This window comes from Panicum hallii, chromosome 1, assembly GCF_002211085.1.
Source record: "Panicum hallii strain FIL2 chromosome 1, PHallii_v3.1, whole genome shotgun sequence".
Lineage (NCBI taxonomy): Eukaryota > Viridiplantae > Streptophyta > Magnoliopsida > Poales > Poaceae > Panicum > Panicum hallii.
The window spans coordinates 54,356,269-54,371,721 of NC_038042.1; the positions used below are offsets into that span (position 1 = coordinate 54,356,269).

Sequence of the window (15,453 nt, forward strand, 5' to 3'; positions counted from 1 at the left end):
ATTCGCCGTGTGGATCTGATCTGATCCGTGGTACTTGTTCTTCACCGTCAGCTTCTCCAATTCACTTGTTATGTTGTCAGTGGCACCGGTATCCATGTACCAATTAGTGTCCACCCCATACGAGTTTGTTGCTGCTGCAACCAACTTTTGATCTGGAACGTAATCTTCGTCGAACCTGTGCCAGCATTCTGCAGCAGTTTGTCTTTTCTTGAAGCATACCTGACAGAGCAGTTCTCCATCAGATGACGCCCTTGGGTTGTTGTTGTAGTTGCGGTTGGAGTTGTTGTAACCTCCACCACGTCCTGCACCTTGGCGCTGAAAATTCCCTCCAGAGCTGCCGCGACCTCCTGAGTTGCTGCGCCCTCCAGAGGTGTAGCCTCCTCCACGCGATTGGCCTCTGCCACGCATGTTCCTGCCGCGACCACGGCCGCGACTAGCAGAATTGGCGGAGCCTCCCTGGTTTCCTCCATACACAAGATCCATACGAGTCTCGAAGCTGAGAAGCTGTGAATAAAACTCACCAAGAGAGATCGGCTCCACACGAGTGCAGAGAGATGTGACAAGGGGATTAAAATCTTCGCCCAATCCAGTGATGATATACTCGATCAATTCTTCATCTTCAAGCGATCTGCCTGCCGCCCTCATATCGTCGCCTAGAGTCTTCATCTTCCCGAAGTACTCCGCAACGGACGAGCTCCCTTTTTGGGTAGTCGCCAAAGCAATCCGTGTATTCACGGTTCGTGCTCGCGTCTGTGACGCAAACATGTCTTCTATGATCTTCCATGCTTCCGCAGCCGTCGCACATGTAGCAACCTGCGAGAGGATGTCTTTTGACAAAGAATTTAGTAGGTAGCTAAGGACCTGTTGATCCGTTGCTTCCCAATCATCTAGTGCCGGGTTCGGCACTGTCACCTCCTTGCCGTCCGCTCCCTTGACGACGACTTCCGCCAATGGTGCCTTGGAAGCACCGGTGAGGTAGCCTTGTAAATGAGCACCGCGCACCGCGGCACGGATCTGGGCCTTCCACAGCGCATGGTTGGATTTCGTCAGCTTCTCAGTGACGGGTTGACCAAGGAGTGGATTGGCGGCAGAGGAGGATGAATTAGCCATGACAGATGATCAAGGGGATTCGATCTGTTTAGGCTTTGAAGGCTCTGATTACCATGTAAAACTCAGAGGCGCACTAGAAGGAACGACGGAGCCCGATCTTGAGTCTCTCGGTCAGTTGACTGTTAATTGTATTGATCGAGGAAAAGCCCCTCTCATGGCTTACATATATAGCGTGAGAACCAACAGGAGAGCCGGCCAAGGATTGCTTCACAAGAAAGAATAATTCTATCTATAGTCAGTTCTATCTATAGCAATCCTTGGCCGATACATGTCCTTGTTGTTTCACGTTACAAACATGGAAGCTTTCACAATTACAATTTTCCCAACAACGTCAAGGTGACGCTGTAAGTATCTAAGAAGGAGAATTTTTGCCGAGGCTAAAGAATTCAAGTGCTTACGTTATGACTTGAGTTATGCTGAGGCTCGAGAAGATACAACTGCATGAGACAATTCAGAACAACCATCTATATAGGCTGTTCCATGTTCCAATCCCAGATGAGGCCTACAGTCAGTTTGTTGAACTTCAGAGCATACTGGATGATGGTACTGCATCCGAGGAGCTAGAGTGATAGGTTTACATCTGGGGTGCAGATTATTACTCCTGCTCAAAGCCTTACAAAGTTATGGAAGGACACAGAGAAGTATATCAGGCATTCAGATGGTTATGGAAATCCTCTTGTCAGCTGAAGCACAAAATCTTTTTCTAGGTGCTACTGAAAGATAGATTAAGCACTAGGAAGTTGTCATGTGTGGAACTAATTCAGAGAAGTCTTTGGAGCGCATCTCATTCTGAAATGTAATTTTGCTGTAGAATGCTGGGCACACTAGCTAGCAGCCTAGCACCTTGATAGTTAGAGAAATCAAGACCCCTTCTAGTTACTGGAAATTTTCAGGGCCAATCTGCAGGTCCCTTTCTTTATGGATATCATCATCTTGATGAGCTCAAGCGTTTGGACTACGTGTAAATAGTAATAGACACTTCCCAAGTATGAATTTGCAATGGTTATCCGTCATGCCAAGCAATTTTAGAGAGCCGCTCTCCCTTCATGATAAAAAAAATGTTTTAACACAACAACAACTTAGGGGACTATAGCAAAACATTCAAACATTCATGCCATGGTTCATTATGTACTTCTTGATCATATCAGCATCCACAACTATTAAAGTTATCCAATGTTACTCATCAGAGGCAGAAGCAGAACTCTCTTGCTGTTCGTTTGTGGCAGCACAGTTGTTTTTCAACGTAAGATTGGGAGTGTACAATGCAAGGAGTCAAGAAAATGTTATCATACTTCTGTTGGATCACATTTTCTTGACTCCTTGTGCTTTCTGAGATGGAGCTCCACGGTTGTGGCTAGGTCATGCTGCAGGAATTGGTGTGAAATTCAGTCCCTTGTCAGAGCATCTCAGTGAATGTTCGTTGCCACCTGTTATTCCTTTTGATTAGCTGCTCTCCCAGTTTTCTGAGACTTGAACTGAACATAACAGCGTCCCTTGTTTGCACTTCAGCATTCAGCTCCTTAATGCAAAGATGTGGTTACCTCATTGCTGGTTAAAAGAATGTTGTGATCGAGCACACCAGCCTGTAACTCCTGTTCAGTTACAGTATTTCATTTCAGATGGTGTAATCGGCTACCCCTGGAATGACCAAATATCATTGCTCAATCAGCCCCAAGTCAATGGAAAGAGGCCAGAGCGTCCATGGACACGGGCAGGAAGACAACCGGGTCCCCGACTCGCCGGCCAGCTTCGGGAGATGAACGCGGCGGCCGGCACGTCCTCGTAAGACATCAGGTGCGTCGGAGTCGCCTGGCACCGGATCGGAGTCGGTCCAAAACTAGGCATCAGATCGGAGTCGGCCTGAATGGCGGTTGTTTCTGGTCCATAAAAGTAGCGGCGGTGCACATCTGAAAGCTTTGCGAGTTTGCGACGACGACAACGCACACTCCCCACGATGCCGCGGCCGCAGCGCAGCCGGCGCCGTTCGGTTGCCCCGCCGTACACGAGGAAATCTGCCCGCCGCCGCGACGACAACGGCACGTCCCTTCCGGACGACGCGCTCGCCGGCGTCTTTGCCAGGCTGCCACACCCGGCCGACGTCGTGCGCTGTGCCGTGACGTGCGCGCGGTGGGGGCGCGTCGTCACCACGAGCGCCGCCGCCATCTCCCGCTCGCTGCCGCCGCCCGTGGGCCGCTTCCTTCCCCAGCTCGCCGTCGGCGTCTTCCACCTGCGGAAGGCCGGGACCACCGCGCGTACACGGTGCACGCCTGCTGCGCCGCAGCCGCGCTTCCTCGCCATGGCGTCCGGCCGTCGCCTCCTGGGTTGCGAAACAATACCAGCCTCCATCGGCTCCTTCTTCGATGCGCTGGACGGCGCGGTCTTCGACTACTCCCGCCCGGTCGCTTCCCGCAACGGCCGCCTCGTGCTGGAGCTCCGGCGCGAGACCCGCGCCGACGACGTCACGCTGTGCGTCTGCAGCCCGATGACGGGCGACGCCGTCGTGCTCCCGCCGCTCTCCGGCGAGGACAAGCCAACGGACTACGGCTGCGCACTGCTCACCGGCGACGACCTCCATCCAAATAATCCAAGGCGCGGCACCAAATCATTCCAGCTGCTGCTTGTCTACAACAACCGGCGGCGCGGCTTCACCGCGCTCCGGTGCTACTGCTCGGACACTGGCCGCTGGGGAGCAGAGGCTAGGTCTGCGGTGAGCGTCTCGGACGGGGAGCTGCGCCACATTGGCGGCGCCGCCGTGCTACGCGGCGTGGCCTTCTGGCAGCTGGACCACGACGCGCTCGGGGTGCGCCTCGACGCCGATGACCGGGAAGAGCAGGCCATGGGCGTGCTTGCTGCCGTACGATTGCCCTCACGACTGGCTGAAGACGCGCCTGCTGGGCGTCTCACCGGACAACCGGCTCTTCCTCGTCTACCTCGGCATGCTGGGTGGCGATGGCACGCTCGTGGCGAAGATCTCGTACTTCGACATCCCTGGTGGAGATGGAGACGACTTCCAGTTCCAGAACGGCAGGAAGGAATCGAGCTCTGATGAGGAGGCGATCACGGTGCACCACATGAAGATGAACTGCCGAGACCTTCGCACGCATAAACTGCGGTGGATTGGCGAGAAGAACGGCCTGGTCTTGTTCACGATGGGAGATGGCGGAGGCGCGCACGCGCTGAACCTGCAGGAAGGAACCGTGGAGAAGCTGGCCGACGAGGGCCACTCGTGGGGCAACGCTGTTGGCTTTGAGACGGATTGGGCGGCGTACCTTTCGTCAATAGCTCACCATCCAAGAAATTAAAAATCGATACTGCGTCTCATTAGAAAAGAAGAAGAAGAAGACGAGCCGAGCCGGCCGGTGGCCTCGCGGCCGGCCGTACTCGCTCCACGGGCTGGGTGCATTTGGGTCTGTGTTTTCAGGCGATTCCCATTGAGTTGGTTGGGAAACTAGTTCATTTCTCCTTTCCAATCCATGGTTACCGGACCTCTCAATCCATCTCTTCCTGGATATCCGAACAAGAAAGGCGAACTCGCTCACATACGTGATGTCCTCGAAAAAAGCTGTAACTATTTTCTTATCTATCAATAGAAAATTGGCGTTTTTTTTAAAAAAGAAAGAAATGTGATGCTTCTTATACACAGCTACTGTGGTTTCATCCGGACTAATTTAGTTAACGGCGTTCGCTTGACCTGGCCCTGGTCGCCATTAGTATCATATCATGAGCAAGCGTCGCTGTACACGGCCACTGCGTTTGCCACCACAGCAAGAACAATCATGAACACCGACAGGAGCTTGTCTCTCTTCCTTGCTATGCCATGACGATCCCTGTTAATTCAAGCGGAACAAACGGCATCAGACGACTAGCTACAAAACATCCTAAAGCCATGACCGAGAAATTTGTGCTGTTCGTTGTAACAAACAAGGTGTCAAAGTCACCTTAGCGTGATCGCCGCGGGGAAGATGTAGGCAACGCAGACAGAGGCGGTCGCTCCGGTGAACTGGAAGGCGTCCCAGATGTTGGGGATGAAGTTGGCGGCGAGGAAGATCACGGCGAGGAGCGCCGCTGTGAGCACAGCGAACCTCCGGTTGTCGCAGGACAGCGGCCGCGCCGACGGGAACAGGAGGCCGTCCATGTTGAGCCGCAGCGCGTGGAACACGATGGGGAAGACGAGCATGAGGTGGAGCACGTAGCTCACCCTGACCGCGTCGTTGAAGAAGGAGCTGTAGGGGATGCCGAGGTTGGCGTCGAAGTTGGCGAGGACGTCGTCGAGCGTCGCGTCGCCGAAGAGGAGGAAGCCGAAGAAGCTGGTGGTGATGTACACGGCGGAGCACAGCAGCAGCGACGTGCGCACTATGGGCCTGATCTGCAGAGAATCCCTGAGCTCGTTGTAAATGGGGTGAACTGCAAAAGTTTCAGTCAATCAGCAGCAACGACGTGCGCACATTGGAGTTAATCAGTTCGTAGTTCCTATACCGTTGTAGTGGCAAATATAAGCGGTGACAAGAACTGGGGCAGCTGTGAAGAGCCTCCAGATGGACGGCCAGTCATGGACATCGGGGAACAGCTGAGGCATCGGAATGTGTCCTCTCGCCAGCTTGAAGATGGCGATCCCGGCGGTGATCACGACGAACACAACGGCCAGAGCGACCGACACAGCAGACGTGAATCTCAGCGAGTCTGAAATGATCAACAAAATGTTGAGAGAGAATAAAAAAAGATGAGGCACCATGACAGTGCTCGCATGCTTACCGACGCGCTTGAAAGATGCCAGCGGAGCGAACACGCCGAAAGTTGTGATGGTGAGGATTGCGAAGCGTCCGTTCCACCGGTTTGGGCCGAACCATCCTTCTATCACGCCATGATGGTGCACGCCGTGGGAGGAGGTTCCAGAGAGCACGTCACCTTTGTGTCGAGAGGAAGGAGTTGTTAATCGATTCAGGGGAAAAAAAAGAAATCCTAATGCAAGCAAGCAAGCAAGCAATCAAGAGGAGAGGCAATGCTTCACTACTTCAGCGACGATCGACGGCTTACCGATGATGATCATGTAGACGACCATGACGCCGAGGTTGTTGACGACGACGCAGAACTGGAGGAACCCCCTGCCGAACGACCCGAAGGCGTCGCCCATGGCCCTGCCATAGGACTTGGCGCCCGCGGCGCGGCTGTAGCGCACGAGGAGCTCGATGGAGGCGTCCGTGAGCACGGCGGCGAGCACGATCAGGACGAGGCCCGGGACGAGGCCGAGCACCTTCATGGTGGCCGGGAGCGCCATGATGCCCGCGCCGACGATGGTGGTGGACAGGTTGAACACCGCGCCGGCGAAGGACGCGCCGTGGAAGTCGTCGCCGCCATCGTCCCCGTCGCCCCCGCGATGCTGGTTCTTGGGGAGGAGCGACTCGGTGCTCTCGGTCTCGGCGGCGTGATCGCCGCCGCTCGAGATCGGCATCACCATCCTCGCGGAGTCGCTCGCGATGGTGGCGCCGAAGCTCGGCTCGTTCCTGGGGAGGTGAGGCTTGCGCGGACGGAATTCCAGCTTCTAAAATTCTGCTGATCCCTGTTTGCACAAAAGAAAATGCGCGAGGATTGGAGTTGCTCCTGTTTGATGGAGCGCACGGAGGAAGAATGTGGGGAGTGGAGTGTGGAGAAGCTTTGGTCGGAGGAGACGAGGCGTCTTATAATTAGAGTGGCTCCTCATTTAGAAATCTTGGAGCCATGGCCATGCATCCGAGCTAGCCCTTTCCGGGCCAAGATGGAAGAACCTCAGTGGTGGGCTGATGGGCTATAATTGGGCCTCTAACTGTGTGGGCATCTGATGGGCTAGAAGTGGCTTATCCTAGCTCTCATAATGGGCTGCATTGAGACAGATGGACCGACTCAAATGTTTGGACTGGAGGGCCTCTGAGAATTTTTTTACAAGGGGTTAAAAAAATTAAATTTGAAAAGGGTGCCGATTTGGAAAATTTTCAAAAAAAAAAAGTACCTCCCGCCCGATCAACGGGCGGGAGGCGTGGGGCCGGACACCTCCCGCCCATCCAACGGGCGGGAGGTGCCAAATCTTTTTGCAGGCCCCTCTTGAGGGTCTCTTCGCGAATAAGAAACTTTTTTATTCGCGAAGAGACCCCTCCCGCGGCGGCAAAGAGTGGGAGGTGCCCAACAGTGCGAATTTTTTATTTTTTGTTCGAATTTATGTTTTACAAACTATTTAAAATTCATACTTTTTTTAAATACAAGATTTATTCGTCATACTCTTTTGAAAATTTTAGTTTAATTTTACGAAGAAGATTACGGTATCTAAAACTCGTATGAAGATGGTTAAGCGATAATGTATCCAAATATTACGATAGTACGATACATCAAGCCATTACAAATATCTGCATGAAAAATTAAGTACGATACATATATTAGAAACATACATAACGAATACAACAGAGAGTATACAAATGCTAAGTCACAGTTACAATTACAAACACATATAATGATCTGTTAAAAGTCATTGCGGCAAATATTACAAATACACATAATGGTCTGTTAAAATTACAAATACACATCCAGGTCTGATACAAACTCAACGCGGCAAATATTACACATGAGCAAATAAAGTTCAAATAAAATTACAACTAAACGGTACCTGATGTCGTAGTAGCACTCAATCGGCGACGTCTCCCACTCCTTGATGCAACCGGAGGTCTTCCATCTGTTGCATCACCTGTAGGGCCAGCTTCAGCAGAACTAGGCTCAGCATCATTGTTAGGACAACGTTTATACGTGTGTCCACTCTGGTTACATGCACTGCAGCGCACAGTTGAATTCACTTAAATCTACCCCATTCGGCTCATAAATCACATTTCCTTCTCCGTAATATATACTAAAAGTACCCTTCTCGAAAAACATATCTGTCAATTATTAATAAACTAGTTATACTACATATTAATACACAACGACCCTAAGTTTCAGCGATTCCCAGATTATATTTTCCAGATTCTAAACTATTCAGAATATAAATTATACTAAAAACAATTAAAAATACTAAACACTATTTAAAATATAACTACCCTAACAAATATTTTCTAGATTATAGTTATTTTCAAGTAATTATACGACTAGAACGAGAATATACCTCCAAACCGACGTGTGAATAGGGCTTCACCGCTTTCTCTCCTCTCTTTCTTTTTTTTCCTAATTTTTGCTGAATAAATTGGAAATTTAGGGGGCAGGTGGGAGCTTATATAGAGAACCTCCTGCCCGCCCAACGGGCGGGAGTTTCTGTTGGGCGAGCGGGATGCCCCCGCAGCCACGTCAGGGGGCTCTTCGCGAATAAGAAAAGTTTCTTATTCACGAAGTAGAAAATAATTTGGCACCTCCCGCCTGTTGGATGGGCGGGAGGTTTCCAGCCCCACGCCTCTCGCCTGTTGGTCGGACGGGAGGTAAAATTTTTCAAGTCGGCGCCCCTTTTCGAATTTAACTTTTTAACTTTTTTTTTTAATTCGGGCCTCTGATGGGCTAGAAATGGCTTATCCTAGCTCTCATATGGGCTGCATTGAGACAGATGGACCGACTCAAATGTTTGGACTGGACGGGCCTGAATCCTGATCGCGGACCATTTTCCACGATCCATCTGGAAAGAGTGTACATGATAATTGCAGACATTATAGGGGTTTCCGTGTAAAAATCTCATCCAACGCTTCTTGCCTCGCTCAATCTGATTCGTTCAGCTTGGATCTCACGGCTCACGGTTGCCCAGGGATGGATCGCGCAATCCGTCCAATTCTCCTGGTCAGGCAAGAAGGAAGCAGGATGAACTCCCCGCCGCCGGCGATGTCCGGTTGCGCCTCCCTTGCCACATGCCGGTACCTCTCCTTGACCTCCGTCTCCAGTCTCCATGCGCACTAGCAGTCGATTCTTGCATACTCGGCACATCGCAGTGCGTCCTCGCCGTCGTCGCCGCTGTCGCCCGACCCGCACACGGGGACGGGGCACATCGGCGGCTGCTGTCGAAGGACATCGTCACTGCGCCACGCATTTTTCGGTGCCAGGTAGTTGTCTCACTCAGACGCACGTCATTGGTTCTTTTGGTTGGGGAAAACATTGACCCAGGGTTTAGCCTATGACTGCCACAATTTGGACTGGATTAGATCATAAGATGCGTACAAACGGTCAGTGCTGCACTGATAAGCCAAACTTGAAGCATCAGCCATTTTGTCATACCATACTCGTCCTGATTATATGGTTGTTCAACAATCAACATACAAAGGTGTCCTAGTTCCCTTGTATTATTATATTTTTTAGGCTCGTATCTTACTCAATTTTCTGTGCTCTTGTTGTTAATAGTCTTGATTGTGCTACCAATCCTAACCACTCTTTGGGAGTATAATAAAACACTGATAGTAAATAGTCAGCATGGTTTGTCCCTTAGTTTCACAAACCAAACTACGCACGGAATTAGTTTGTGTGGTTGGGACTGTGAGCTTCAAGGTCTCAGAACAAGGAAATTTTAAAGAAGTGCTCTGGATAGTAAAGGTTTCTGAACCATACAATCATTCTTCTAAAATCTGATTAGACGAACAAACTTAAAGGTAGCAAATTTTATGGTGAGATATTTGTGCTTATGGTTCCTGTTTTTGATCCATGCTTAAACTTCAGTCTCCTTTAGGTTTCCTAGTAGTTTGATCTCTCCAACAGCTTCGATGATGACCTAAGAAGTGATACCATATCTCCTCCAATCCTCTTTTTATCTATTGGGCCAACAGCTTTCGGTAACCTCCTTGACATCAGTATCATTGTGTTTTTTTTAGGGTAGCTTACCAATCTATCCATCGCCTAACTTTGTTCCTATTATTCATTTGTATTTTCTTGTTTTATAGTCTGAAGTTCCTAAAGGCTTATTAAACTAAGGTTGCTGGAAGGATCCCAGTCTGTCATCAAGACTGAGATTTGTCATGTTTCTCCCGTTGATGTGGGTAGAAGTCTGATGGAACCAGAAGTCAACACATTAGGCCTGTTTGGTGATAAATAGTTGCGATGTTTGAAGGGGGTTTACCAATACCCAAATAGAAGAGACTATATATTGAACTCATCTTGCTGGGTCTGCTCTATTTACATTCATCTATCTAAGAGTACACATAAGCACTGCAGTGAACCAAGGCCAGGTTCTTTGCTGGAGCTGAAGGCAAAATACTTCATCTATAACTCTTCTGCACACGGTTCTATTGTTGATCTTGGAGGTCTTCGCTAGAGCCTAGAGCTATACAGGTACTGCGTATAAAGATTCCTTTTCTGTTGTAATTATCCATACTGTTTTATCTAGAGGCCTAGGCTTTGTAGAAGAACGTAGCAATAAGTGCTTCCGAGGAAAAGGTATTAACCTGTGTTCAAGAAGAGTACAAAGGCTTTCCATTTGTGCCTCAGCCTAATGGTTATTTGATTGTCATGGTTCTTAGTTTAATAACTTTTTGCAAGTAAGCACAAGTGCACAACATGATAATTCTGTTAACCGCATAGGTTTGTACAGCCGTTTAGAAGCTTGTCTTTTCATGCCCTTATGATGATTTGTTTTTCAGCCTTCTCATGACGAATTTCACTGGGAATGCCTGTTTGAAAAATCATTTACATTTCTTTCTCTTTCAACTTTTGTTGTCTTTTTGTACGTGCAGTCATGTTATCAGTAGCTACCATCAATGTCAGCCAAGAGAACTCCATGGAATCAGTCAGGGCAACAATGGAGCGTCAAACAGCTCGCAGGACCCAGACCGATGTGACACAGATGATAGAATCTCTTTTTGCCAATGTCAATCTTGCTAAAGATCTTTCTGCAAGGTGCAAAGGAAGATCATTGCAACTCAAGGATGATGAGATACAAAACATAGCACAAGATCTGGACAATGTCTTGCAGAACATATATGATGAGCTTGGCAGGATACCGGCATCAGCATTTGGCAGTAATTCTTACATGGATGTGCTTATCAAATCACAATCAATGAGGGGTTACTCTGAGGCTGATATATACATGAATGTAATGGGCAACAGGCCTAGGAGGTCTCTTCGTGGTAATGATACTCCGAAGCTGGTGGACTTTCTGCAGGGAATGTACCATGAATTGCATGAATATGGTGGCCAGATGTTCAATACTCTCCCGGAGGTTGCAGAATACATCGAGCCACTGTATGATGCCTTCTTCTGTCCACTGACAAATGAGATAATGACTGATCCTGTGACAACTGAGAGTGGTGTGACATGTGACAGGAGAGCCATAGAGGAGTATATTGAGAGGTTTTCAGACAGTTCTGAACCTATCTATTGCCCTGTCACAAAAATGCCAATGCAAAGTAAGACAGTGATGAGCAATGCTTCCCTGAAGAGTGTAATTGAAGAATGGACAATGAGGAATGAGGCCATGCGTGTGAGGATTGCTCGCACTGCCCTCTCCCTGTCAACTGCAGACACAATGGTGCTTGAAGCCATGCATGAGCTGAAGTTGCTGGCCAAGTTGAGGGGGAAGAACAGGGAACTGATGCATAAGATCGGGGTCACCAAGTTCTTAGCACGGCTGTTGGACAACCACAATGCGCAGATTCAATGTGATGCACTGGAGCTTCTGTGCTTGTTAGCTGAAGATGAAGAAGGAAAGGTAAGTAGGAAACTTTATTACCTAAAAGAGTCCATCTGCAATTTAGAACAGTTTATACTGAACTGCTCAACATCTTGGCCTTGTTCTTCAAATTATGAATTAAGTTTTCTGCATGACATACAGGATATAATTGGAAAAACTAAGGCCATTGCCAGGACAGTAAAGCTACTGTCAAGTAATACTACTGGTGAAAGGCATGCAGCCATCTCTTTCTTGCTGGAGCTTTCAAAGTCACAGTTACTGTTGGAGAATATTGGCTCAACGCCTGGAGGTATTCTGATCCTCACCACAATGAAGATCAACAATACGGATGATCCAATTGCTGCTGAGAAAGCTGGAGCTGTCCTTAAGAACCTGGAGAAGTGTCCGAAGAACATCAAGTACATGGCTGAAAGTGGCTACTTAGAACCTCTTCAGAGTTATCTAGTGGAAGGTGAGATGCAGAGTATTAGGAAAGCATTTTTTACAAGTATGATAGTTGTTATCTTTGCAAGTTTGGTTATGTTTAATCCACCAAGTTTCTGAAAATGTAAAAACTGCCAAGTGGTACTCCCTCCGTCCTGAAATACAAAGGATTCCAAGTTTGTCCTAAGTCAAGTCATTCCTAAGTTTCACTAAGTTTATAGAAAAGAACAATAATACTTATGAATTTGCGATATCAAATGAGCATAATTAGATCAATTATGAAATTTATTTTTATAGTTGACTTCTTTAATTTGGTAGATGTTGATATTCTTCTTTATGAATTTGGTCAAACTTAGAATGGTTTGACTTAGGACAAACTCAGGATCCCTTATATTTGGGACAAAGGTAGTACTTCAGTAAAACCTATTAGAATGCAGCTGTACATGTCCAGTTTTGTATGAACATTTCATCAGTACAACATCAGAAAGGTTTGCTAAGCATAATAACTGAAATATTTCACTTAGCGCGACATGTTCCTGTAGTAAATTGGTGGTTTAAACTGACATGAGATTACAAAACAGGCTCAGAAGAGATGCAGATGGAGATGGTCAGTTTCCTCAGCGAGCTGGTCCAAGAGCAGGAGCTCACCATTGACATCAACAGAAGCACGTCGGAGATCCTCATCAAGATGGCGCGCAGCTGCAACCCCAGGGTCCGCAAGGCAGCGTTCGATGTCCTTGTCCAGCTTTCCTTGCACCACCCCAACAGCAAGATGCTTGTTGACGCAGGAGCTGTCCCTGTCATGATTGAGGAACTGTTCATCCGAAAGGTAGATGATGAGCCAGTGAACTCCATGGCCAGTGCTGCCACTGTCCTTGCCAACATTGTTGAGTCAGGAATTGATCCAGACACCACGGTGGTGAACAAGGAAGGTCACGTTCTTACATCGAAGTACTCCATCTACAACTTTGTGCACATGCTCAAGTGCTTCATGCCGGACGACCTCAACCTCAGCATCATCCGTGTCCTGCTAGCGCTCACTGCGCTCGCCAAGCCGCTGGCCACGGTGGTCTCGGTCATCAGGGAGAACCACCGCGGCCATGCCATTGTCGAGCTCATGAGCTCCCCGACGGAGGCGCTCAGCCTCGCTGCGACGAGGCTACTGATCACACTGTCCCCACACATTGGCCACACCATTGTAGAGAGGCTCTGCAAGACACAAGGGCAGCCACGCAAGCTGGTCAAAAGCATCAGTCACGCCGGCCGCATCACTGAACGGCAAGCTGCATTGGCGATGCTCCTCGCGAGGCTGCCTTACCGGAACACCTCGCTTAACGTCGCACTTGTGCAGGAGGGCGCCGTGCCGACCATACTGAGTGCAATAAAAGAGATGCAGAATGGCGCTGCTAGATCAAGTAAGCATGCAGTGCCCTACATGGAGGGTCTCGTGGGTGCACTTGTGCGGCTTACCGCAACTCTGTACAGTCCTGAAGTGTTGAAGGTGGCCATGGACCACAACCTGGCTTCTGTGCTCACTGAGCTGCTCAGCGGACCAGCTGGAAGCGACGAGGTACAACGCCTTGCTGGCGTGGGGCTCGAGAACCTGAGTTACCTATCCATCAAACTGTCCCAGCCGCCGCCGGATGAGCTGCTGTCAAAGAAGAACGCCATACTAAAGCTCCTGAAGGACTCGAAGGCGCACAGCAACAACAAGAAGAGCACACACCACCAGGTCAACGTTTGCCTGGTGCACCGGGGAGTCTGTTCACCGGCGACGACCTTCTGCCTCCTCGAGGCGGGCACCGTGGAGGGCCTCCTGGGCTGCCTTGATAACGACAACGTCCGGGTGGTGGAGGCCGCGCTCGGGGCGCTGTGCACTCTCCTCGACGAGAGGGTGGACGTCGAGAAGAGCGTGGCTGCCCTCTCTGAGCTCGATGCGGCGAGGCGCGTGCTCGGCGCGCTGAGGCAGCACCGGCAGAACGTGCTGTGGCAGAAGTGCTTCTGCGTGGTGGAGAAGCTCCTGGAGCACGGCGACGACCGGTGCCTGAGGGAGGTGACCGGCGACCGGATGCTGCCCACGGCGCTGGTGAGCGCCTTCCACAGAGGGGACCCGAGCACCAAGCAGGCCGCCGAGAGCATCCTCCGGCGACTGCACAAGATGCCCGATTACTCTGCAACCTATGTGTCCATGGAGTTCTAGTGATTTTATCTTCGTTGAGAACAACTAAACAGTGTAAAATTTGTGCATATGCTACTCGTTTGTTTGAACAAAACTACAGAAGTCCATGACCACAATAGAATGTTGGCTTGCTAGTCTCTGTTTTTCGCCCACAACTGTGATTTTCTGATCCTGCTGAGTGTTTGAACAAGTGAATGGAGACGATTAGTGGCGCAAGTTCATTTTGAAAATGCTGCTTAAGTTGAAATGCAAAGTTTTGTATTAATCCGCTGAGAACTCACCAGTTTTGGATCAATCTGTAGGTTTTGTTGATGTGTGAAAAGAGGGCGACACAAGTACACAATTCTATAGTTTTTTTTTTAAAGATACACAACTCTATAGTTAACAAGAACGTGGCAATACAACTGAGAGATCAACCGTTCCTCCCCTTTCCATTTCGTATAGCTTGACCATACTCTTTTTTTTGGAGGGTTAAGAAAAGTGACAACCTGAAACATTCATCTACGATATGATGGATGATTATCCAAATGACATGTGAGGTGGTCAAAAGCTAAACATTTATATTTATATTATTATCTCTGCTAAGACATTCTTTCAATTGCAAAGCATTTGAGTAATACTACTAGCTCGCACAACTTTGCAGCTTGTAAACCAATTCAAAACGAAAAATAATTTTTTTTAAACACTTTGTCCTGAACTTTCTGAATAGAAAAATGAAAATCCTCCTGAACTCAGCAAGAAGAAGTCCGCCTGTTACAGTATCCTCCCTTGACGCTCCTGACTGAAATGTTCATCAAAGTTCAGAAAATCAGAAGCCTTTCTTGTTAACCGCACAGCAAAAGCGCCAAACGATGAGACCTCCGCGGGCCATAGCCCGCGCCGAGCTAGCTCTGCCTGCTGTCACCGAGGGCTACCACCCGCTTCTGTGCAACGCCAAGCTCGATCGCTAGCGACTTCACGAGCCCCAGCCATCCCCGCAAACGCGAGGACCCCGATGCATGTCGTTCTCCACACCGTGCCTCTCCAGGACGCCGTCTAGAAGGCCTCCAGGGCCAGCACCGCGCCCGCCCGCCTCGTCCTCGTCCGGTGCCCGCTGCTAGAAGCAGGAGGAGCTAGCGGCCCGCCCAGGTGC

At 49.3% G+C, this 15,453-nt stretch overlaps 2 protein-coding genes and 1 non-coding gene across 7 annotated transcripts; 1 reads left to right on the forward strand and 2 right to left on the reverse strand.

Annotated features, from left to right (window-relative positions):
• Positions 1-488: 488 nt before the first annotated feature.
• On the reverse strand, positions 489-627 carry LOC112879127. The gene has a single exon (XR_003225953.1). It is a non-coding gene; the product is annotated as a small nucleolar RNA Z247 (small nucleolar RNA).
• Positions 628-4,828: 4,201 nt separating this feature from the next.
• Positions 4,829-6,655, reverse strand: LOC112898722 (amino acid transporter AVT6A-like). The gene is made up of 5 exons (XM_025967001.1): positions 6,145-6,655; positions 5,863-6,015; positions 5,587-5,790; positions 5,049-5,514; positions 4,829-4,937 (listed from the first exon to the last, which is right to left on the reverse strand). The coding sequence occupies exons 1-5, from the start codon at positions 6,563-6,565 to the stop codon at positions 4,829-4,831; spliced, it is 1,353 nt and encodes a 450-aa protein (XP_025822786.1). The 5' UTR covers positions 6,566-6,655.
• Positions 6,656-8,843: 2,188 nt separating this feature from the next.
• LOC112890082 (putative U-box domain-containing protein 42) lies at positions 8,844-14,473 on the forward strand. 5 transcript variants are annotated; one of them, XM_025956954.1, is made up of 6 exons: positions 8,844-8,960; positions 9,754-9,866; positions 9,975-10,362; positions 10,764-11,737; positions 11,861-12,170; positions 12,724-14,342. In XM_025956954.1, the coding sequence occupies exons 4-6, from the start codon at positions 10,766-10,768 to the stop codon at positions 14,340-14,342; spliced, it is 2,901 nt and encodes a 966-aa protein (XP_025812739.1). In that variant the 5' UTR covers positions 8,844-8,960; positions 9,754-9,866; positions 9,975-10,362; positions 10,764-10,765. The 5 variants fall into 5 exon arrangements, with proteins under 5 accessions (XP_025812739.1, XP_025812748.1, XP_025812717.1 ...); XM_025956963.1 differs by having other exon boundaries at positions 9,764-9,866; XM_025956941.1 differs by having other exon boundaries at positions 8,853-9,146.
• Positions 14,474-15,453: the final 980 nt, after the last annotated feature.